The 23,319-nt window shown below is 39.6% G+C and overlaps 2 protein-coding genes across 5 annotated transcripts in view; both read left to right on the plus strand.

Moving 5' to 3' along the window:
• Positions 1-23,319, plus strand: part of prkar2aa (protein kinase, cAMP-dependent, regulatory, type II, alpha A) — a 118,695-nt gene that overhangs the window by 82,087 nt on the left and 13,289 nt on the right. The window contains exons 1-2 of one of the 4 annotated variants that reach the window (XM_081349946.1): positions 16,798-17,310; positions 18,074-18,331. The exons of 1 other annotated variant lie outside the window; for it this stretch is intronic. In XM_081349946.1, coding sequence (XP_081206072.1) covers positions 18,076-18,331 — 256 coding nt within the window. In that variant the 5' untranslated portion in view covers positions 16,798-17,310; positions 18,074-18,075. Of the gene's footprint in view, positions 1-16,773; positions 18,332-23,319 lie in introns of those variants that run through there. 2 more of the 4 variants (XM_081349945.1, XM_081349944.1) reach the window with 2 other exon arrangements.
• Positions 328-15,332, plus strand: LOC308680149 (monoglyceride lipase-like). Its single transcript, XM_081348099.1, has 8 exons — positions 328-486; positions 1,871-2,015; positions 8,384-8,490; positions 9,301-9,437; positions 11,555-11,665; positions 12,306-12,395; positions 12,832-13,047; positions 13,496-15,332. Exons 2-8 carry the CDS (start codon positions 1,891-1,893, stop codon positions 13,610-13,612), a joined length of 903 nt encoding a protein of 300 aa, XP_081204225.1. The 5' UTR covers positions 328-486; positions 1,871-1,890; the 3' UTR covers positions 13,613-15,332.

The raw sequence follows: 23,319 nt of genomic DNA on the forward strand, positions 1-23,319 counted from the left end.
TATGTATGTATATATATATATATATATATATATATATATATATATATATATATATATATATATATAAACAGAACAGTCCCATATTTTAATCTTAGCTCATAGATTTATTGAAAGACAGTTGACACAAAGATGAATGAGTAATCAGTCTCATTTAGCTGTAAGTAACGAAAGGAAAAGAAGCGTGCGTGAGAGAGAGAGAGAGAGAGAGAGAGAGAGAGAGAGAGAGAGAGAGAGAGTTTCTCTGTGTGTGTGTGCGCGTGTGTGAGCTGGCGGGTTCTCACACAGCTCCCCTTTCCTTCATTCTCCACCCATCAGGCGGCCGCTCAGCATCTGTTGGTGTGCGGATCCGAGTTAGAGTTGAGCCCAGTGCGAGAAACAGCAGCAGACTGAGCGCCGCTGTCAACCATCGGCTCCGGTATACCGGACCACTGACTGGAAAAGCTGACTTGATTTCTGTCTCCAGCATTCCGTCTGTAGCAGGTTCAGGTAAGTGCCTGGTTGGACTTGTTTAATATCTAGTAAATGTTTCTACATTAAATACTGGGGGAAGTTACCTTTGCCAAGTATAGCCTATTAAATAGGCAACAGACTTGATCAGAGCCGCGCACCGAGTCACGCGGATTCACATTCCTTAAAGCAACTGTGTGTTTAGGGATGAAAACAGATTTGTTTTATATCATCCAATTGTTCTCCAAACTTAAATGTATGATCAATTATATTTGTTATGTATACAGTAGGCTATAACCAAAAACAGAAAGAAATTAGCCTACACTTAAAAAGAGTAGGCTACTGTTGATGATATTCTATATGGTAACATTTTACGGATATTTAGGCTATACACTCAGTCAGCTGTGGAACATTTGCAAAAAGAGAGAGAGAGAGAGAGAGAGAAAAAAAAGCCAATTTAGATGGCAAATGGATGTTGTGCAAATATAAAGGCATTAATAATTCATATTAATTATTATCATAAGAAGCCTATGACAGATAATCGGTTTGGTGACATTTTTACAATATTTACACTAGTCAGCTGAGAAACTCGTTACAGTTTGAACTTAGTAGGCTATTGAGACATAAAAATAGATGAGCTGTGAAAATAAATGTGAATAAAAAGGCCATTAAGATATGGCAAACGTAAATATAACGACATTAATAAATAGCCTATAGCTATTAGAATATTCACAACGTTATGTTTTTATTGTGTCACTGCACATAGCCTATTTAGTCATCATTATTGTGTCAAAATTAATAGGCTAATATAGGTTCTGCATGGTTAGCTAAACACTTAACAATGTTCTCTATCTTCTCGTTAGCAAAAACGGCAGCTTATATTGGTCGAGAACTATTTATGATAACGCACGGAGTGTTTCTCCGGGCTGAGAGATTGTCATATTTGTCTGGAGGTCTATATAAATAAGTCAGTGCTGGCCTCGATTCTCCATCGACCCAAATATAGATTGGCTCGAATTAATTGGCAGGTCGATTCATTGGCAGCTTCTCATTCTGTCCCTCTTGACACGCTGTCAGTCACAACAGTTCCGCCGCAGTGCGCGTGCTATTTTTGCTTATGTGTACACTACAGAAAACTGCTCAACGCGATGACAAAAGACTTTCTTTGAAGCGTCGGTCCATTTCAAAGCGCGCGCGCGTGCATGTACCAATATTGCGAAGGGGTCAGGACAGTCCGTGTTATCTCTCCGGTCCTGACGTCAGCGAATGTAATTGTAAACACTCTGCCGGTCGCTGTGCGGTGCGGTGCACCACATGAATGAAATTCCCGGAATGCATATGTTAACCACCTGCCTGTTAGTCGCCGCTGTTTCATACTGGTAGAGCAATGAGCTTCTGACAGCGCTCCGTCTGTTTATTTCAGACTCAGCCCTAAGCGGGGACATGCCGGAACCCGAAGGGACTCGTCGGTCACCACAAGGTGTCCCTTACACCGAACTGCCGCACATCGTCAACGCCGACGGACTGCACTTGTTCTGCCGTTACTGGGAGCCCGACAGTCCGCCGAGGTAAGTGCGAAACATGACAACACAGACACAGAGATTAGGTCAGGCCTCCTGGGACAAAGCGAATGACCCCTCCGTTACGGTCTCCGGTAGAGCGGGACGAGAGGCTGATAAGCGTTCACGGAGGTTTCCTAACGGAGCTTTTTTTTAACTTGCAATTCCTTCACGCATCTAAACAGTTCATTTAAAACGCAACACGCATTCTACAAATAGGCTATAACAGCGCAGGTTTAGGCTAAACTGTTAACAGTTGGTTGACCTGCGGTTTCCCGCAGAACTTCTCTTTTATCACAAGATAAAAGAACTGTTGGCCCACTCACGTGATGTCTAAGTTGGTAACCGAGGAAATAGACGAGGGAAGTATCTTGTAAATTCTCTCGCTCTCTCTCTCTCTCTGAATAGCTCACACATAAACTCACTAAATAATTCAGTATGCCTTTTTATTAAAATTAAAAATGATTTATGACAAAAATAAATGCTGTTGCAAATGCATCTTTAATTTGACAGATGAAGAAGTCGGCAGGCTAATGTTTCTGATTTAAGTTTCATGAAAAACGCACTTAACAAACATGAAGAAATAGTGATAACTTGTCTTGCAATTTGTGAGTTAAATCAGTGAATTCAGAATGTCCGAATTCTCAGTATTCATAGTAGGGACAAAGTAGGCTACCCGGATGACTTGCTATTCTGGCGAGATTCTGAAGTCTGCATCCAGTGGACACTTTACTATCCCATGAGGCCACAGGAGAGGAATTGTGACTGACACTGTAGGTCATGTGACAACATGAAGAATGTAGTATGTCCAGATTACATTCTGGACTTTTTAAGTATTCACTAATTTAGTACTTACTTAAAAGAATGACCTACTCAGAGAGTATATGCGATTTCAGAAGAAGCCTGAGTCTTTTTTTTAATTAATCAGAACAAGAATCGGCTCATACAAGTAATATACACATGAACTGGGCTACATTGGTTGCTTTCTATCCCACTGAAAAATGAACAGCACTTTGGAGAAATTACATTGTAAATAATGTAAACTGACATTAAATGAAGACTCCAGACATATCAGTCTTCTAGAAAAAGCTGTTTTATTTTACATGTCCAGTCGGTTCCTCGTGGGCTCTGCCCTGCTGACATGAAATTGACAGACTTGTTAATAATAATATGTTTACTTAATTGAGAATTTATATCATACAGGCAGTGCCTGCTTTCACTCACCCTGGTTTTCAAGTGATGCAAAGCCAGTTTCTCATAAACACTGTCTTGTTAAAAGACTGTACTGTCCTGAATAACTCATCTGGTTAAAGTGAACGAGAGAGGGGCCCACTCATCTATGCGGTGAATGCTGAAGAAAATGTCTTGGTTTCCATGCAGAATTTGAGTTGAAAGCCCCTGCTCATGGCCTCTTTATGACCACTTATAGACACACACACTCTCTCACAGTACAGATCTGCTCCAGTACACTTTTCTACTAGTGTCATCATCAGCTGTGGTTCTAAGTAATTGTAAAATAGGTCATATATTGAGAATGTGGTTTTGTCTGATGCTTCCGTATCTTACTGCACACATTCATACAGGCAGTTTTATGTGTGTGTGTGTGTGTTTGTGTCATGCAAGTCAAACAGGTTAAACTCTCTGTTACAGAGCTGTTGTTTTGCCATCAGCTATTCACCCTGAAGTGGCCTTAGTGTAGCCCAGGGGAGCATGCCGTTACCATAGTTACTACCTCTTTCCCTCTCTCAGACTAATTTGATCTCTAATGCGTGTGAGTGTATATGACGAGAGAGAGTGTGTGTGTGTGTATCTGTACGTGTTCATGTGTATATAATAAGAGTGAACTGGTAAACCACAAACCATGTGATCCTCAGTTAAATGTTATAAAACCACAAATATTTTGTTTTGGAATGTGGAAGTTGTAGCATTTCCCATGACTGAATGTGATCGATTCAGTGCAAATAACATCTGCAGCCATCAGACATAACTATATCAAACATCTGAAGGAACGCTGTCAGGATCCCCTTTTTACTAGCTGTTCAGAAACATCTCATCGGCTCTACAGCACGGAAAATACCGGATGCTTTGCATCATTCGGCAATAAACTGATCCAATATGTGTTGTTTTATTTTATGTAACAGCGTCCAAATGAGGTCAAATAATGAAAATTTGAATCCCACTTGACAAGATAATGTTTAGACACTGCTCTTGGAAGACAGTTTATATAGTTTATATCAGCTTTTTTCAAACTTTTTGATGCCAGTAACCCTGTGAGTAAAATATTAATCTAAATATTAATCTAAAATTTATTATTACATTTACATTTATGCATTTATCACGCAAAGCGACTTACAAAAGAACAAAATCAATTTGTTGAAGAGCCAAAAATATTCATTATATACAATGCCAGGTTTATTTGAAAACTACGGGGTGGGCCATTTATATGGATACACCGTAATAACATGGGAATGGTTGGTGATATTAAAGTCCTGTTTGTGGCACATTAGTATATGTGAGGGGGCAAACTCCTCAAGATGGGTGGTGACCATGACATATACTAATGTGCCACAAACAGGACTTTAATATCACCAACCATTCCCATGTTATTACGGTGTATCCATATAAATGGCCCACCCTGTATATTAGGAAGCAAGCTAGAGAAGAGGAAAAAATGCAGAGAAGAAATTGAAGGTTGTGTGTGTGATATTATAATTCAACAAAATTATAAAATTGTTAAAAAAATTTTATTAAAAGCCGATATTAAAGGGTTATTAGTTCACCCCAAAATAAAAATGATCCCATCATTTACTTACCCTCAAGCCATCCTAAGTGTATGATTTTCTTCTTTCAGCCAAACACAATTGGAGTTATATTAAAAAATATCCTGGCTCTTCCAAGCTTTATAATGGGAGTGAATAGATTTGAAGCCCAAAAAAAGCGCATTCATCCATCATAAAAGTAATCCTCCTTACGGCTCCATGGGGTTAATAAAGTCCTTCTGAAGCGAAGCGATGGGTTTTTGTAATAAAAATATCCATATTTATAATTTTATAAACTCGAATCAAAGCTGCGTCCAAAATCGTATACTCTCTTGAGTAGGTACTTATTTTGAATTATTAATTACTTCATGACTGCTAAAAAAGTATGTTCTGTATGAATGAAATCTGGACGCACTATATTTGCCATGTTGTCATTCTCATGTGACCAACCAGCGTCGCTCCACTGCCATTCACATATCCTCACCCGTGGCCTCATGGGATATTAAAGTGTCTATCATATGCATACTTCAGAATCTTGCCAGAAGAAGGTCATCCGGATACTTTTTGCCTACTCTTTTATGAGTACTGTGAATTTGGACATATTTTTTTTTTGTCACATACTGTTTTATATACATACTGTTTTTTATACGCCTAATATACTGTATAATAGGGAAGTATGCGATTTCGGATGTTGCCACTGGCTTCCGTATCCAAGTCGATTTCTAGCCGAAGAATGAATTCTGACCCAACACATGATGTAGGCTATTGACAAACGCTGAAGCGCAGAGGATAGAGCAAAACAAAACACTGCTCACGAATTATTAGTCTAAAACGAGAATTTTTAAAGAGAAATGTCGAGAAATGCTTGAGTTTGTTGCCCAGCTCTATTTGTTTGAACTGCTTGTCTACTCTTAACTAAGCTTACGCTACTCCTACATCCTACGTCATACACCGGATCTTACTCGGCTCTGTCGTGAACGCCGGACGCGATATTTTTTTTCCCAGGATGGTAGGGGAAGACTCATTAATATTCATTAGGGAAGTCATCACTGATTGGTCTGATGACCTACCCCTAACCCCGCCCCTAAACCTACCCGTCACTGGGGTCTATGTGATGACCTACCCCAACCCCGCCCCTAAACCTACCCGTCACTGGGGTAAAGACCAATCAGTGATGACTTCCCTAATGAATATTAATGAGTCTTCCCCTACCCTCCTGGGAAAAAAAATATTGCACGCCGGACGGACGTTACCGGAAGCTAGAGATTACCGTTTATAAAGTTATAATTATGGATATTTTTCTGACAAAAACTAATTTCTTTGCTTAAGAAGGCCCTCATTAACCTCTAGTATAATAGTAACCTACTATTCACAATTATAAAGCTTGGAAGAGCCAGGATATTTTTAATAAAACTCTGATTGTGTTTGGCTGAAAGGAGAAAGTCATATACACCTATGGCTTGAGGGTGAGTATTTTTCATTTTTGGGCGAACTAACCCTTTAAATTAGGCATTTATATTGTAATTCTATCTGGTAAAAGTGATTAAATGAAAACATCATTATGTTAAAAATATTTAATTTATCTTAATTGAACATGCATTGACAGGCCTAAAAGTACATTTTATAAAACCTTTTTTTTTCCCTCTCAAATTTCTTGTGGACCTTCTCGCACCCAGGTGACATCTACACCAAACCAACCTTTGAAAGTAAACATAAACGTAGTAAGGTTGTCTGTTGGAAGTTGAACTTCCACTTAAAATAACTGTAATGACAGATGTGAGCAGCTGAAGTAACAAACTGTTTACAACGAATTCAGCGGTTGGCTTAGCATTCAAAAGAATGCCTCTGCTCACAGTCCAGACATCATCTCATACTGTCCCTTTACAGTCGCTTACATGTTCATGTCCAGTGCTGATGCCGCCAGATGCAACCAGAGAAACAGAAAGTGGGTGAAAGTTGAAAAGACCACAGTAGCGCATTGTATGACCCCAGTAATGATTGACAGATCGCTCAATAGATAATCTGGGTATTGAACCCATGCAAAGCGAAGTGAAACACACTCTTACACAGTCTGATAAATTGGGTCATGCCAGTCACCGTGTTTCATTCTAGTGTCTAATGACATTTGGAAAAGAATTCCTTTACCAAACATGGATATTTATACAGCTGCCAGTGCAACGCCAAAATACACACACAAATTCGGCCCTCGCAAGCGTAGCCAAAACTGTACAGGCACACAGAATTTTTCATTATCTATTTATCTCTATTCTGCTTCTGATGTTTGTTGCTTTGTAGATCTGTTTCGGAATTCCAAAGACGTGCACACACACACACACACATAGCAAATACACACAGTAGTCTCTCTGTCTGCCTCGCAAACTCCATTCCCAGGGTTCAAGGACTAAAACTTTTTAATCTGAAGATGATCATGACACACACAAACGTTTCCATTTTATCTCACACCAGCAGCTCTTAGATTGAGTGGCTTTTTTTTTAGTGAATACATTTCTGTGTATGATAGGGAAATTAATTGAAAGATTAGTAGATTCTGAAAATAGCAGTAAACCTACGCACTCCCAGTCCTCTGAGACCATGTGAGCCCATTATACATTTACAAAGACTCTTTTTGTTACTGATTAGAGGCTGCTTTGAGGTCATAACAAATCTGCAATAGTGTAGGCCTAATACATCTAGATTCCCCATCTCCCTCCTTCATCTCTTTCTGTCTTATTTTGTCTAGGTTTTTGGGTGTGAGATACTAAAGAGTGTATTTTGTTATTCTGGTGTGAGACTTAGAATGTGTCTGTATTTCACTTTGGGAACGGAGAAACAGTTCTGAATAATATCAGTAATGACTTTCGCTTTCATTAACGGTTCTTGCACGTACATTTTCCACCGATGCGGATGCAGACTACTTAACAATCGTGAGAAAATCGAAATCGGGTCTCCATTAGGACCCCAAGCGATCTCATTGGCTTAATGAACTTTTAATGGGTACTCTCTTTAGTGCCTGATTTTAATTGTTGTGATATTACTTACTTCAATATCAGTTCAATATTTCAAGATTGATGTAATGGTTCAATTATTTGTTTATTATTATTATTTATTAACATTTTATCAAGTGAAAGTTTATTATGCAATATATAGCATACAATTAAAAGCAGATAGTGTAGGGAAACCGATTTCTCATGACAACCCCGCCGCGCCAGTGCCACTGAATCTACAACCTGAAACAGACAGCGTGACCATTGTTGCTCAATTACAGAGCGATTGACTCTGGGTCGGTTCTTTTTAGTGATTCAGAAACATTCAGAGACACCAGTGTAGTCTGATTCCCGATGAAAATAACTCAAGGAGAGTCAAGAGTTCAAACACATAGAACGGTGTAAGTCTGTGTAAATATCCATTTGTTTGTAAAACACATTTGCTGTAAATTTATTTACTGCTGAAGTTATCTCCTCATCTTGCAATTAAATTGCATTTCAGATGTTTATTTCTTAAGTGCTAAAAGAATTGTTAAAGAAAGTGTTAAGCAACTGGAATTGAATCTGAACTGAAACTGTTCCATTCTTTACGATTCCCAGCCCAATTCAATAATTTGCATTTTTCCTCCATCAGGGCGCTGGTGTTTGTTGCCCATGGAGCAGGAGAGCACTGTGGAGGATATGCTGACATTGCTCACAGTCTGACCCAGCATGGCATTCTGGCGTTCGCCCACGACCACGGTTAGTGGCAGACTCCTAATCAAATGGCTGAAATCCCCAACATACAGATTTGTTGGTTAGCAACGGCACAGCAGTGTTTTGGGTGGTGTAGGAGGGCGTGCTCTTTATGAGGCTGTGAGAGCGTGGGGTGAAAAATGTATTTACTCCCACTATTGATTCCTGGTAATTCATCCACCCTGTTTTCTTGACATTTATAACAGATGTTGTGGGAATGGAGTCATGGACATCCTGGGTTTAGAATGGGGGATGGAGTTGAGAAATGACAGAAATGAAATGAAACAAGAGAATATAGAATATAGCAGGTGCTATGTGTACAGAATGTTAAAGAGGTTTTGTGGCAGTGCCATGGTAACTAATGATTCACACAGAGAGACAGCAAGCCGCCTTGTGATGAGCAGTTGGGGTTCTGTGAGTGTGTGATTTGACTGTCTGGTGCCTCGGTGTGAGTAATTGGTTCTATTGAAATACAACAAACAGAAATCATTACAGTCAGTCTCTCTCTATATGTTTCTTGATCTCTTTCTGTCTCTCTGCTCCTCTAACAAGCAGTTTCACCTCTCATTATATATATATATATATATATATATATATATACACACCACATGCTTTTCGAATTTCTATTCTATAAATTTTTTTTTTGTTGTTCCATTATTCATTTTATGTTAATTTGATGAAATGTCATGTCAAAAAAATTCCTGAGCTCTTCTTTGTGAGCTGTTGGCATAATTTTGTGAGTGACAGTCCTCTTTTATCTCCTGTTTAAAAGGAAAGCTGATACACAAAGATATTCTCTTTCTCTTTCTGTCTCAGTTGGTCATGGGCAAAGTGAAGGTGAGAGAATGGATATCAAAAACTTCCAGATTTACATCAGAGACTCCCTTCAGCACATTGACATTATGAAGGGCCGGTACCCCAAGCTGCCTGTCTTCATCATTGGACACTCAATGGTAAAATACATTTTGAATTAATGTTGTTTATTAGCATGACAAACAAATTTTCATTGTGCAAGCTGTGGCTGACCAATGCAAAATAAATGAGATAAGTAATAAACTATAACATAAAAATAAGAAGAAGAAATAACAATAAGAGTGATTATACTTTAAGGCAAGAGAAAGAAAACCGCACTTGTATTTTGCTATCTAGACGATTTTAGGCATTTTAATATTTTATAGTCCATATTGATTTGCATTGAATTGTATTCATGCATTCATGCAGCTCGATTTTAGCAGCCAAGTCCTCAGCTAATTTGTATGCATTCTTACAAGTGTGCAAAGGTCTCATATTCATATTTACATGTTTCCTACGTTTATATTAAAATTCTTTCCGAGAAGCAGACATCATCAAAAAGATGTAAATATTTTTTTTCTGGAAATTTCTGTACAAACATTTAACACTCTGTTTAATAACTATTCAAAGCCAACTACAACTGTTGATAAAGTCAAAGTAAACTATTTTAGACTGTCTGTGACTCATGGGGTGGAGGCCACAGGAAGAACCGTGTGCTTTTGCTTTGTTCCATTTCCCATGTTCAGTGTGTTAAACCCAAACCATTGATGACTGAATATGAGCAAGAATCAAGCTGAAAGCTATTTGCTTTTGTTTTTACCCAATGGTTCCTAATTAAACAGACCAGCTGCATCCTCAAGAAGCTTCATGAGCCATATAGACTAGAAATGTGTCTGGATGTATCTTTACACTGTATTTTTTTGAACATCGCAAAAAGTTGTGTTGTAGTGATGGGCATTCTGGTAAAGTAACAAATCCTTCATCTACTGCTAATGCCCATAATGCACCTCTCTCCTGTTCTTTCAGAGCAGATTCTCAATCTCGATAATGAAATATGTTTTTGCTGCTCTCCATCTCCCTCACTTTCCTTGGCTTTTATCAAATTCTTCCCCTTTTTCTCTCGCTAATCTATTATCTTATGTAACAACAGGCTGTTTGGTCCTTATATAATCAACCACAGCCTTAAGTCTTTAAAGAAAATGAAATGATTTTTTACACAAAGCTTCCTATAAGGAAATGCTACATCCAGTCGTGGGATCGTGGGAGTTTTCGTTTTCTGTGACCTGAGGAACTGAAGCTACTGGCTGAATAAACATTTGCTTTCCTACCACGTTTACAGAGGAAAACGATCAGTGTCATATAATAGTGTGAATGTCCTGGGAAAACCCTACCTTATGGGGACAAAATGTCCCCACAAAGATAGCAATATCCAAAATCCTTGTCCTTGTGGGGACATTTTTTGGTCCACATAAGGAATAAGGAACAGCTTATAATTTTTTCTGTGATGTTTAGGGTTAGTGTAAGGGGATAGAATATACAGTTTGTACAGAATAACTATGACAAGTCCCCATAAAACATGAAAACACAACGTGTGTGCGTGTCAGTGTGTGTAAAGGAAAGGCATGTACAGATCGGTGTGCTTTACCTCCCAGTGATGCATCAATTCTAATTAAAAAAAACAATGACCTCATACAATCAAATCAAAGCAGACCTCCTATTTTCCTGATGAAGCTTTAGTGTTAGTGTGCATGTAGTTTTGTGTGTCTAAACTGAGTGTGTGTTTGGGTTTGTATGTCTAGACTGAAAGTGTGTGCGTTACTTAAAACAGACCATTATTGGAGTCTCTTAGAAATGTGGTGGGAACTGCTCTTTAATCTCTCCACCTCTTTTGAATCCTGGCCTCTACTCATGAATATTCATAGATAGGTTCATAATAGAAGCAAGATGAAGAAAGCAGAGGAGCAGAGCATCAGAAAATTACAAATTAGGGGCTTCTCACTCAGATTTACCCATGTGTGGAAGTAAAATTGTCATATTTATCATTAATGCAGGGGTTTTCAAACTTTTATATAGGCAGCTATATATTTTTATGTATACAAGACACCTAAAATTAAGCATATTATGGTTTTTATATTATTTTGCCATAATATTTTATACCAACTTTGAGTGCTGTTAAATGTATATATCTTTTTATTTAGAAGTACTAAGTGATCTACAACTAAACTAGTGTAGTTTGCTGTTTTCAATAACATGAATGGGTCTGTTTGTTTTACTACAGGGAGGGGCCATTTCCATTCTGACCGCATGCGAGAGGCCGCAGGATTTTGCTGGTGTGGTTCTCATTGCCCCCATGGTTCAAATGAACGCTGAATCTGCTACACCCTTTAAGGTAAAAAGTCACTAAACACACTACAGTGATGGAAAATGATTCTTTCTTCCCAATTGTTTGCATTTAATATCTTTCACAACCGAAACGTGAGGCTGTAAATTAGATCTGCTGCCCCCTGCAGTCAGACGGTTATATGCAATCAAATAACAATAGCTTTCAAATGTCAGCTGTCAAATAACTGCAGTAAAGCTCAGTGCTTTCATCTATTCAATCAATCTCTGCCTCTCTGTAATGGCATTTAATTAAGTTTTTTAAGTGCATGGATGAAATCAGTTCCCATCTCATTTCACCTATGAACAAAACATGTTATAAATTGCATGTAACCGAATGTATAGCCTTTGTCTTAATTTTGACGAGTAACTATTGTTTTATCATATAAAATACACACATTTTTGAGAAATATTTTGCTTTTTTAAAATAATGAAAAATGTGACTTATGGAACAGATATTAGGTGTCCAGATACCTTTTGGGCAACGGTATGTTTATTCAATACGATGTGAACATTGTCATTTTTACTAGCTGTTTCATTTCTAAATCTGAGAATGTTTCTATGAAGAATTTTCAATATGTAAATACTGCTGCTTTTAGATGTTCAGGTCTCTGAAGTAAATCATCCGTGTGTTCTTGGATCCTTTGCAGGTTTTCCTGGCAAAAATTCTAAACCGTTTGACTCCAAAACTCTCTCTCGGCTCGATCGAGTCAAGATGGGTCTCACGGGATCCCAAACAGGTACAGGAATGTATGCGAAAGGTCTTCTGTAGAAGTAGGGAAATGTGTATGTGTGTAAATTTCACACTGACAGTTAGTGTTTGAATAGGGTTAAGTAGACAATCTGGCAATGTTGTCATGTTATGTCAGCTTTTGAAACAGTATTTACACAGTAAACCTACTCTTTCAGAGTGAGCCACATATGGTACATAGTGATGAAAACACACATGAATGTAATTTTCTTCATAGCTTGGCCCTGGAATACTGTTAAATTGACCCATTTATTCAGTCATGGTAGACAACATAAACATCTTACAGTACAATAAATTTCATTTGAATTGTTCAAGAACTTTTATGTTTATTCTATGGTTTATTGTTCCCTGTTTATTGAGTATAATCTTGAGAAATGAGTTACTGCTTTTAAGATCATGTTTGAAATCCTACATCTCCTCATTAGGTGGAGGCATATGACACAGATGAGCTAAATTATCACGGAGGGCTGCGCGTCTCATTCGGAATGCAGCTGATGGATGCGGCTACTCGCATTGAGAGAGAATTACCCAACATCACGTGGCCCTTCTTTATTCTCCATGGCGACGCCGACAAGCTTTGTGACATCAGAGGCTCTCATCTGATGTATAATGAGGTCAAGAGCACTGATAAAAAACTGAAGGTGAATCAAACGTGCATAAACATTGGCCAAATAAATGCAAGAATGAACATTCTGTCATCTTTTACTCACCCTCAATATCTATCCAAACCTTGACTTTCCTCTGTGGAAAACGCACAAAAATAATGTCTTGGTGTTTTGTCACTGACTTTCATGTTATGGACAAAAGCATACCACAGTAGAAAGAAAGTCATACAGGTTTGGAATGACATGAGGGTGAGTAATTGATGCAGGAACTATCCCTTTGAACTAGAGGTTTGACTTGTGAAAACGGTCTGAGCTGTTGTTGTGGCAGTAGATGTTTCGGATATCACAGAATAACCTGATCCAGATGCACATTCTGTACTGTAATAAAAACCACACATCTCCCCCTCCATGTTTCAAAATTCCTATAAGCCTTGCCTAGTGCATACTAACTCACAAAATCTGTCTGTGTTTCTATGATGAACAGGTATATGAAGAAGCCTACCATGCCCTGCATCATGACTTACCTGACACAGTTGAGTCTGTCTTAAAGGAGGTGAGCACCTGGATCCTGGAGAGACTCCCCAGCCCTCATGGGTCTTAGCTGTCAATCACCGCATGCACACTTGCCTAAGCCCCGCTCTCTATCAATTCTTTCATCTCTACTGACTAAGGGATGTCTGATTGCACTACATGCCAACAAAACTACCCTCATTAAAATTACCTAGGTGATGTAAGAGGTCATTAGTAATAGTTAGTGACCTTTGACCTTAAGCTCCAATTACGCTTTAGAAGGGCCAGTAAGGGTTCTGTGGGAGTTTATGTTCAAACTTCAAAGGTATCAGCACTACAGGGCATGGCGTGTGTTGCCACTGTAATATAACAGCTGCAATTTGCTCTTTGTGATGTCCACTGCTCATTAGAGATGCAGTGCTGCCCCCGCTGGACAACAGCAGTACTGCATCCTGCTTTGAACACAGTTACCAAGGCAACTCAACCATTGCCTATGGCTTGGCAGAAAAACAAACTGAACCTACAGAATGCGAATATGGTAATGCTCTGAGACATTGAGAGAGCAAAATGTCTGCTGGGCAATTTTAAAATTGCTCTCGGAGAGATCAATTAGACAATCTATGCAGGAGATCCCACAGATTCCCACATATACACTATATATAGCCACATTAAGAAGAATTAGAAAAGTTTTTTTGGCTTTTATGAGTTTTTTTTGGTGGTTTGACTGTTTCAAAGTTCCTGCCAAGAACTTTCTGTTCTGCAGCTGCATTTACTGAATACGAAACCTATTTGCAGCTGATTCTTCCTTATGGGCTCTGGAATTGTAATATCTAATTCCTTTGTATTTACAAGTGTTACGTTACTAAATTAATATGTTACCGTTGATATTATAGTATGTTCACTATAGCTTTTGACCTCATTGTACGCCTCAGGGTTCTCATGGGGTTTGTAGCTCTAAACAATATGAAATTGTAAAAGGTCAGTCGTTGACACCAGCTTAACAATTAACACGACTGTTTTGATTCTGACAAAGGGGAGTTTTGTTACAGAGATTTCCCTGTTATCCTCAAAGGCATTTTATCAATGAATGTGGATCAATGAAGGGTTTTTTTTAGCACTGAATGTGGCACATTTTTAATGGAAGCTATACACGCAAAAACTTTCTCTAGCTGAATTTTATAGATTGTCATTTAGAGCTCTGACTAAGATCAGAAGGAAACTGACTGCTATCCGTGACATGAACAGAACTGAAATGCCTGCACAAGATTGTAAATAGTGTGCATGTTTGTGTATGGGTTTTGGAGGGAGAATATGTAGAGAGAAGCTATATATGGATGTCTGTTTCACACGTAAAGTATATTGTCTCTCAATCATTTGAAATGGATCTCATCACATGTACATGATATGTAACACATCTTATGAGAGTTTGTAGAAGAACTAAATCTTTATCACTGATAATCCTCTGTGACTTTGACTGTTTCCTAAGGTGGAAGTGCTTGGAGCACGGCTAATATTCTCAAGGACATTATCTTTACATTGGGCAATAACGCATTATTCATTTGGATTTGAAGAACTGTCCATTTGAGTTGCTTGCCTTTACTATGACATCTAAAATTCTCTCCTACAGTTGCACTGTCCTAGTAAATGGCACATTTAATATAAAAAATGTTCTGAATGCTTGCATAAATGCTGTAATATATTAAACACAGAAATCAAAGATATAATGTGATTTAAATAATAATCAATATGGCCAGTTAATAGTCTCTCAATTGTAAATTCTATAAAATAATAAATTTGAAATGCTAAATGATATATGGCTTATGTGGATTTATTACTTTTCAAAATGATCCCAGCACTCTGGACTCTACTTTGTTCATTTGTCTGAGAAAGATTTATTTTTATTTGTTTGTTGATTGATTGATTAATGAATTGATTGATTGACTGGAGTGATTGCATGCATGTGTGCATTTCATTTATCATAGATTTACAAAGACGTGCCATGACTTGGGTCATATGGTCATGAGTTATGGTTAAGCCCCTCAGGCTAAGGCACCAAAAATCCCCAAGCTTGTTAAAAGCCACTTTTATTCAATACACCAGAGATTTGTGGCTGTGTCTTTCAGATTTGAGTGCCAGAACTAATTATGCCTGGAAAAAATAGTTTACATAGTCTCCAGTGAAAATTCACTATAAAGATCTTTTTTAGAAACCACTCCGATTTGTTCTAGAAATCTGTCATTTGAAGTCATGCATCTACTCAATGTTCCCCATGGTGCACATCTGTCCTAGTTTCTCTAAGACTTTTTCCCGTTTTTATTTTTATTTAAACATGGCCAAATGTGTTAAACACAGCTGAAAGTACGATGAATATTGAATAAACAAACATGGAGAAGAGATTTAGAAGTAGATTTTTTGAATGACTAACATTCCTCTTTTCTGTGGACTATGTTCTGTCCTAACACAACACTACGTCTTTTTCCTTAATCTGCGTATGAGTTTAAAAGTCATGATAAAAGGAGGGTCAGTCACCATTTACTTTTATACTGTCGCATGTCCTTTTGTGTTCCACAGTGACTGAAGAAAAAAAAAATCAGGTTATGATGCTGAGTAAATGACAGAATGATCAACCCCGTTAAGAACTATTGAGCTATTATGAGTTATGTTTTTGCCCGGCAGGGGGCGCAGGGGTTCCTCGAGGAAAAGAACTGGAGGATTTAAAGGTAGGTTCTGTGTGGCCATGGTAACGGCTTTACCTGCGACCTGAATGGAGGAGACCCGAGAATAGGAATAGATCAACTGCTCTATATTTACTGACAGGGAACTCCTTCTCTCTTGAATTGTTCGCCTGAGAATTTTTTTTTTTTTTTTTTTGTCATGGAGCCCTTCTAGGAATCGACACCGTTAGATTGTAGCTTTGCCTTGTTTTCAAAGTAGCCTAAATCAAACAATCACCTTTTACTTTCGATAATAAAAATTTATATTTTACGTTTTATGGTTGCATATATAACGCATTTATAGAATTCATGACTCAAGTCCGAAGATTCGTGTAAATTAAACAGTTCCATCGGGCTTTATCGATACTTTTGTTCTTTTTCATTCACTTCTGTTACAGAGAGTGCTTCCGTATATTTCTCAGCTCTCAGCTTTGCTTGAGTTCAGAATTTGGCCCTGAACCCCCCACTACAGCCTCTTCACCCACTTCCTAAATCTCTCACACACGCTTCAAAAGGGGTGGAGCTTCAGTCTCATGCTGCTCTGCGATTGGCCATTTTCGAAGTCCATCAGAGCTTGACGCTCGCTCTCGAACTCTGACCGCGCCCCCGAGGCTCAGCGGCTCGCGGTGGAACAGGAGAGAGTATCCGCGCCTTGTCAGGAGGCACCAACGTTCTGTTCTTTCTTACTGGAAAAAACGAGAATATTTCAGCTCATTCATGGCGAAATTAGTTTTATTCGACGTCCAGAAACATATCCATTCCGGACCGCGACTCTGACAACGACAGGCGACAAGAAAATCCGCAGCTCTCAGCGGTTGGAGTTTACCGAGGATTTTCATAGCAGTTTCGTGCTTGGAGGCGCTCGAGTGCCGGTGTCGTCGTCTCCGTGGGCGCCTTTTCGTGCTTTCTGGTGACAGCTGACACTTGTCCGATTTCCGAAGACTAGAAGGCCTAAACTGTCTCCCTCCTGTCCGGTTCACCGGGTGTCCCTGTCAGTGCCGGGCCGCCTGCACACTCACCCCGGCGCGGCCTCGCTCCTTACCGAGTCCCCGGCGACGACACAGCTACCTCCCCGGTAGAGCCAGTTACCCACACTCCTCTAATTCACCTTCCGTGTTTAGAACTACCGAAAACAGTGGATTCTAGGAGAAATAACGGACAAGAGAGACGCGGATCTGTGCGCTGGTGATATAGACAGACAGAGCTGTCATACAACATTTCAGCAGCTCTCTGAATTGACACATTGAGTTTTTTCTTTCACACGATTGGCTTCTTCTCTCGTGCATATCCGTTATTAAGGTATTAGACAACAAAACGTCAATCATACAAACTAATCACGCGTTGTGCAAAAGCAAGGCCTCGTCTGCTAACTCCGATAGCTACATCGCTAACTCCCAGCCTGGGTTTAATCAGCTTCTAATCTTATTAACCGCACTTTTTGACTCTTATTCATCGCTTATTTTGTTCCATACGACACAATAGCGAAGCGATTTTAATTTATAGTTACTGGTTCAACGCACAGTACGGTATTCCTAGCCAAGAGATCTAACGTTATTGAGCAAAAGCAGGAGGAAACAGAGCTGTCAGCCTTTATTTTCTACTACTCGGCCTGATTAACTCCAACCTTGGGAAACAAACCCCCCGAAGAATCTTATGTGTTGGGCTTGTTTCAGCTGACCTTTGCTACCAAAATTAACTAAGTCCCTCGCGAGCTTCTTGCGCAGCAACCCGGTGCATGCACTGATACGGGAGATACTTGATTTATATTTTTGTACCATAGTTCAGGAGCCATTTAGAACAGGTTAAAATATCTGCACAAACCTTCTACTACTGTTTAGCCATGAGTATTGAGATTCCAGTCGGTCTGACGGAGCTGCTCCAAGGCTACACCGTGGAGGTGCTGCGCCAGAGGCCGCCGGACCTGGTGGAGTTTGCCGTGCAGTATTTCACCCGTCTGCGGGACACCAGGAACCAGGACGGGTCCGGGGTCGCCACCGCCAAAACCGGGGGGAAGGGAGTGATGTTTGATGGCGAACCGATGCAGACAGAGTCGAACGGCGACGACGATGACGAGGACGATGACTCAGACTTTGAGCGTGAGTGCCTCTTTATTACCTGTAAAAGATGAAGATATCGCTGCTTGAGTATGTTTTAGTGTATACCGTGTTTGCACGGCTAACAAGGGTGTCAGATCTCCCTTGAGATGGGTAACGTGAGGAACAGCCTTATCTAGGCTGTTTCCATGGCACTCGCTCGAGCTCTCATCCAAGCGCTTGATTGACAGAGTGACAAGTGGCGCCCGCACAAGGCATCCCCAGAATGCATGCAAAATTAAGATGGGATAGTATGCACGCTTAATAGATTTGCATTAATATTTATGCATTTCTGTTCTTGAATAGAGACGGCTGTGGTGTGTGATCGGTCTAGCGTTGTTAGCCCATTCTTGCTGTATGAATTGCTTGTATGAATGGATGCGGGATGGCCATTGAGAATGCTAACGGATTTTTCATAATGGAGAGAGGTGCGCTCGCGCACATCAAAGCAAGCCCCTCTTTCCTTTCATGCAGTGCAGAGCGAGCAGCTGCAAAAGCAGGCAGATTTCACCGGGAGACATTTAAGTCATCATTTGTGAATTAAAACATTCTTAAAAAGAAGTCATTGAGAGAAATCTGGACCATTGAGAAGAGTGAGGAAGAGGTGTGGAAATGGATACAGGGATTGTTTGTTACACATTCCTAAATCACTTAGGCCTAATCATATTTCTTCAAACCACATGATATGCAGTGTGTCAGACACCTGTGTCTGTGTGGATTATGTCTTGTTTACGCTGATCGTTTAATATTTAATTCTGTAATTGTTTTTCACATCCTCTTACAAAACGGAAAGGGAAAATCAATGCCAGCTGTGTGTTAAATCTGATTTCAGATCAGTGAGTTTGAAGGTTTATGTGCTCTTTCAGTGGTTTGACTTTGAGCAGGTACATCATTCTCTTTCCACATCCTAATATGCATACTTCACTGCTATATTGAATGCAACAATCAGTATGACAAATTATAGTATGACAGAATATTTACCATATTTGGTTGGACTAAAGCATGTAGGCTAGATGACATTTTAGAGACAACTTTTAATTTGCAAGTATGTGCATTTAGTAGGCAAACAATACACAATGACCCACTGCGTCAAACGAGATTCTGAAGTGTGCAGCCAGTTTCATATCTCACAATTTTGTGGGAAGCTGACGAGCTGTCAGATTTGAAAGGTTGGTAAATTAAGAAAAAGCTTGAGTGGCTTTTCAAGTGCAAGTGTTGTAGTTACCAAGAAAGTTGTTGTTATTGTTATAGTGTTGTCACAAGTTTTTAATTTCATTTCGATACCTTGAAAATTAATCTCCAACACGCATTCACTAGAGCACCACGAGTCACGGCATGCGTGTTCTTGACGTGAGAGCAGATGTTGTTGAGTTGGACAGAGATTAATATTTTTTAAATGAAGTGGTAAATTATGATTTTTGCACAAGCAAAGCACTCACATCGCTTCATAAGGTTAAACCTTTGAGGTTAAACCACTGGAGTCACATGGATTTATCTTAATGATGTTTTTATGATGTCTACCTTTCTGGGGCTTGAAAGGGTTAGTCGCGTAGGCTGTTAATGGAGGAACAGAAAACTCTCAGATTAATTAAAAAGATTTTTATTTGTGGTCTGAAGATAAACAAATGTCTTACGGGTTAGCGCAATTAGCCGCGAAAAAGAAGTCAATTTGGTACTTGTGAGCTGTTTGAGGGCGAACCTGGGTTCGAATGACGTCAGAGTTCGGTTCGTTTGGATGATGTGAACGCTGTCTTCTGAACTCGGGTGCGCACCGGCGAACCGTACTCGAGTCCGCTTAAAAGGGTGGTCTGGGGTACGATTCATGTGAACTCCAGTACGGTTCGCTGCTGATATGAACGCAATCGTACCAAATCGCGAAAGTGAACCGCTATTGAAGACGTATAAGATGGTGTTCGTGTGTGTGTGTGTGTATACACTTACCTTGACGAAAAGCGGGATTGATGATTTTAGTACTTTTGCGGCAGACAGACACAAATGTGTTTCTGTATCTTTTCTTTGAAAACAAAACCAAAGGTTCAAAAAAGAACAAAAGTGAAGCGAGCAATTCTATCCATTTTGATGCTTTTTCATTCATAGCGGTTACCAATAGTGCTGCACGATTAATTATATCGCGATGTCAAGCCTACGCGATTATATGACGCAAAATGCTGCGATTTATATTAAATAAACAAATTAGCGCTGTTAACGCAATTAACGCAGCATCTGTTAATCTTTGGCATCCTTTGGCTAGTGTTACATGATCCCGCTCTTATTCATGCAAATGCTTTTAAACCATTCATGCGCGATAAGACAAAAAAGAACGCGGTGTCAGTGAATGTCCTCCTGACACACACACAAACACACATACACACGACCCACAGATAGACGCGCGGCAGAATACAGTTCTCTTTCGAGCTTGAACGAACAACACGCACAATTATGCCAAAATGTCTTTTTGTCGAGTATCTTCATAACATAAGATAATAATGATGAACGTGAAGAGTTGTGACTCGTGAGAGAATGAGGCGCGTATGAGATCCGCGTCTGACAGCAGCGGCTGGTCTTAAAGGGACAGTACACAGTAGCCAATAATTATATCTGTCGCTAAAGTTAATCAAAGAACAAAGTGAACAGAGAAAAACACTCACTGCTCTTGACTAAAGAACTTTTTTTCTTTAGGCAGATTATCACTAATCTGTATGTGCATTTATTTTCCTTCAGAACCAAGCAAGTTGACTCATGAAACCATTTGTTTATTATATTGCATATCGCAATCGCAATATTGACCTCTATTATCGCAATATGACATTTTCCCCAAATCGTGCAGCCCTAGTTACCAAGCAACACGATTACGTGCCAGCTGCAGCTGCCAGCTTGATGACGCAAGCGTACCATGGTTTGGATACAAATAATATAATGTGAACACAGTCCATCGGGGGCAGGGGGAGGGGGGAGCAATCGAACTCGGGTTCGGAACAGGCAATGGAACCAAGTGTGAAAGCGCCCTTAGAGGCGGCTTTATGTATGCCCCTCTTCTATAGATCAGTGGTGTGCGCTCTTTTGTGGTGATTGCGAAACCTGTAGGAATGAGTAAAATTATGTGCAATTGTAATACCCACAACCCCACAAAATTCAGGCCCTGTAACACCAACATTATTCAACCACTGAGTGAATGAAACGGTTTTATAAGAGTAAGCAGGTGTGTGTCAAACTTTCAATTCGCCGTCGGAAAGTAGAGAGATTGAGAATGTACAGCTGATATCGGTGTATACTGCAGAAAAGGAGTATTGGAATCGTTTCAGATATTGACACGTATTTGACAACACCCGAGTAGATTATTTTCACAGTTATTGTTAGTACCGGTACATCATAGGCCAAAAACATCTGGGGGATTATTAGGTTGCGACCTGTTAATGAATATGTCCCTGAAGTGTAAATGACGCTGGAATTGACGTGCTTCAATAGCAATTCTCGCTTGAAGTGTGAATGTCCGCTAACAAACATTGTTGGCCCTGCTAATTCTGCATCGGCTTCTTTGCAGTATTTGCACAGCATAACATCTTTATCTTGCTCGTATTGTAGCCTCAGAAAATCGTCTAGCTATTCTTTTTGGAACCTGTACTTTTTAACGTTACCTGTCACTGATATTTTCTGCTTCTTACAAGGAACAACAGCACCAACATCTTGTTCTTTTTGTTCAAAGCTACTCTGTTCTGCCTCATTTGAGACAGAACTTTTAAATTAAAATGTGATACTATTCATCCCAACACAAGACAATTTCAACGCCACAGTAGCCTCAACTTATTCCGCGCCGTTTGGTTGACTGGCATTAAAAGTGTGAAACGTCACTGTTGATATGTAACGTACTTGTAAGGGCATTTGGGAGTTGTAGTTTTTAGCTTCGATCGCTCAGTCGCACAAGTGCGCCTAAATATCTTTTCATGGTCGCGCACCGAAAATTTTGGTCGCAAATGCACTGTAGAGCCCTGCAAAGTACAAGTTTGTATTCATCCAGTTCAGGTAGAGCAGTTAATTAGCTCAGATAGTCGTCAGCACATCCAATCACGATAGTGGGATGGGTTCTGCGTTAGACACGTATTGTTCCACAGCAGAGCTTCAGTGATCTGAGGAATCAAGAGCATGTCGGGGCATGTTTGACTTTGAACAGTTGAAGCATATAGACCATCCCACCATGACCTTTCTTACTTTGCGTCATGCTGTCAAGAAAATATCTACACATCCCTGCAGAACTGGCAAAATGTATCATGCAGAAGTTTGGATGGATTTGATGTGTCTTAGATTTGCATACTTCATCATATATATTGTTGGTTTCTGTGAGAATTTAGATACATGATCACAACTGGTTTTGGGTAAAGAGTAGTTAAAAGTTTCATAAGCAGTTTCAGCTGTTTCAGTTTCAGCTTCCGCCAGACTTTGGCACTAAACTAGAACACCACCATCCCTTCAACCACATGGCCTATCTACAAAACCCCTTGCTTGAATGCACAAAAAAGCATTTCTGATTTGCCTCAGGCTGTTAAAGGCACTTTATGTCTGGTATCTCTGAAAAGCAAAAAAACAACAACAGAAACAGCACCCTAGTTACTAATAGAAAAGATGTACTGTAAAATAAAGTGAAATGAATTGAAGTATAAAAGAAGTGTGTGTCTAAGTGCAAGTGTATAGCTTGTCTGTCTGGAGGATAGTGTACTCTTTGTTTTAAGCAGGATAATCAGAGAGGAACAGAGCCGTCTGCTGTTTTAAGGACTCAGAGTCTCACTCGCACAACAACCTGCAATATCTGACAGGGTGTCAAAGAACCTGTTTGTGCTGCTCCTAGTCCTAACTGCTAAGTTGCCTGTTGTTAATTTAATAGGACACAAGTTGCAATAATGTTTTTGCGTCATCTCAAACTCAATATTGAGCGTGAACCTTTTTCACATTGCAGACATACGAAACAAAACCTTGAAAAAGAGAACTGTAGTTTTTTC

Source organism: Scardinius erythrophthalmus (genome assembly GCF_964197995.2).
Source record: "Scardinius erythrophthalmus genome assembly, chromosome: 20".
NCBI lineage: Eukaryota > Metazoa > Chordata > Actinopteri > Cypriniformes > Leuciscidae > Scardinius > Scardinius erythrophthalmus.

Bases quoted from the DNA above. Each gene is read 5' to 3' on its own strand.
- LOC308680149 (XM_081348099.1), top strand. From the start codon at position 1,891: ATGCCGGAACCCGAAGGGACTCGTCGGTCACCACAAGGTGTCCCTTAC. The intron at 2,016-8,383 runs GTAAGTGCGAAA...TTCCTCCATCAG, and splicing joins GAGCCCGACAGTCCGCCGAG to GGCGCTGGTGTTTGTTGCCC. The intron at 8,491-9,300 runs GTTAGTGGCAGA...TTTCTGTCTCAG, and splicing joins GGCGTTCGCCCACGACCACG to TTGGTCATGGGCAAAGTGAA.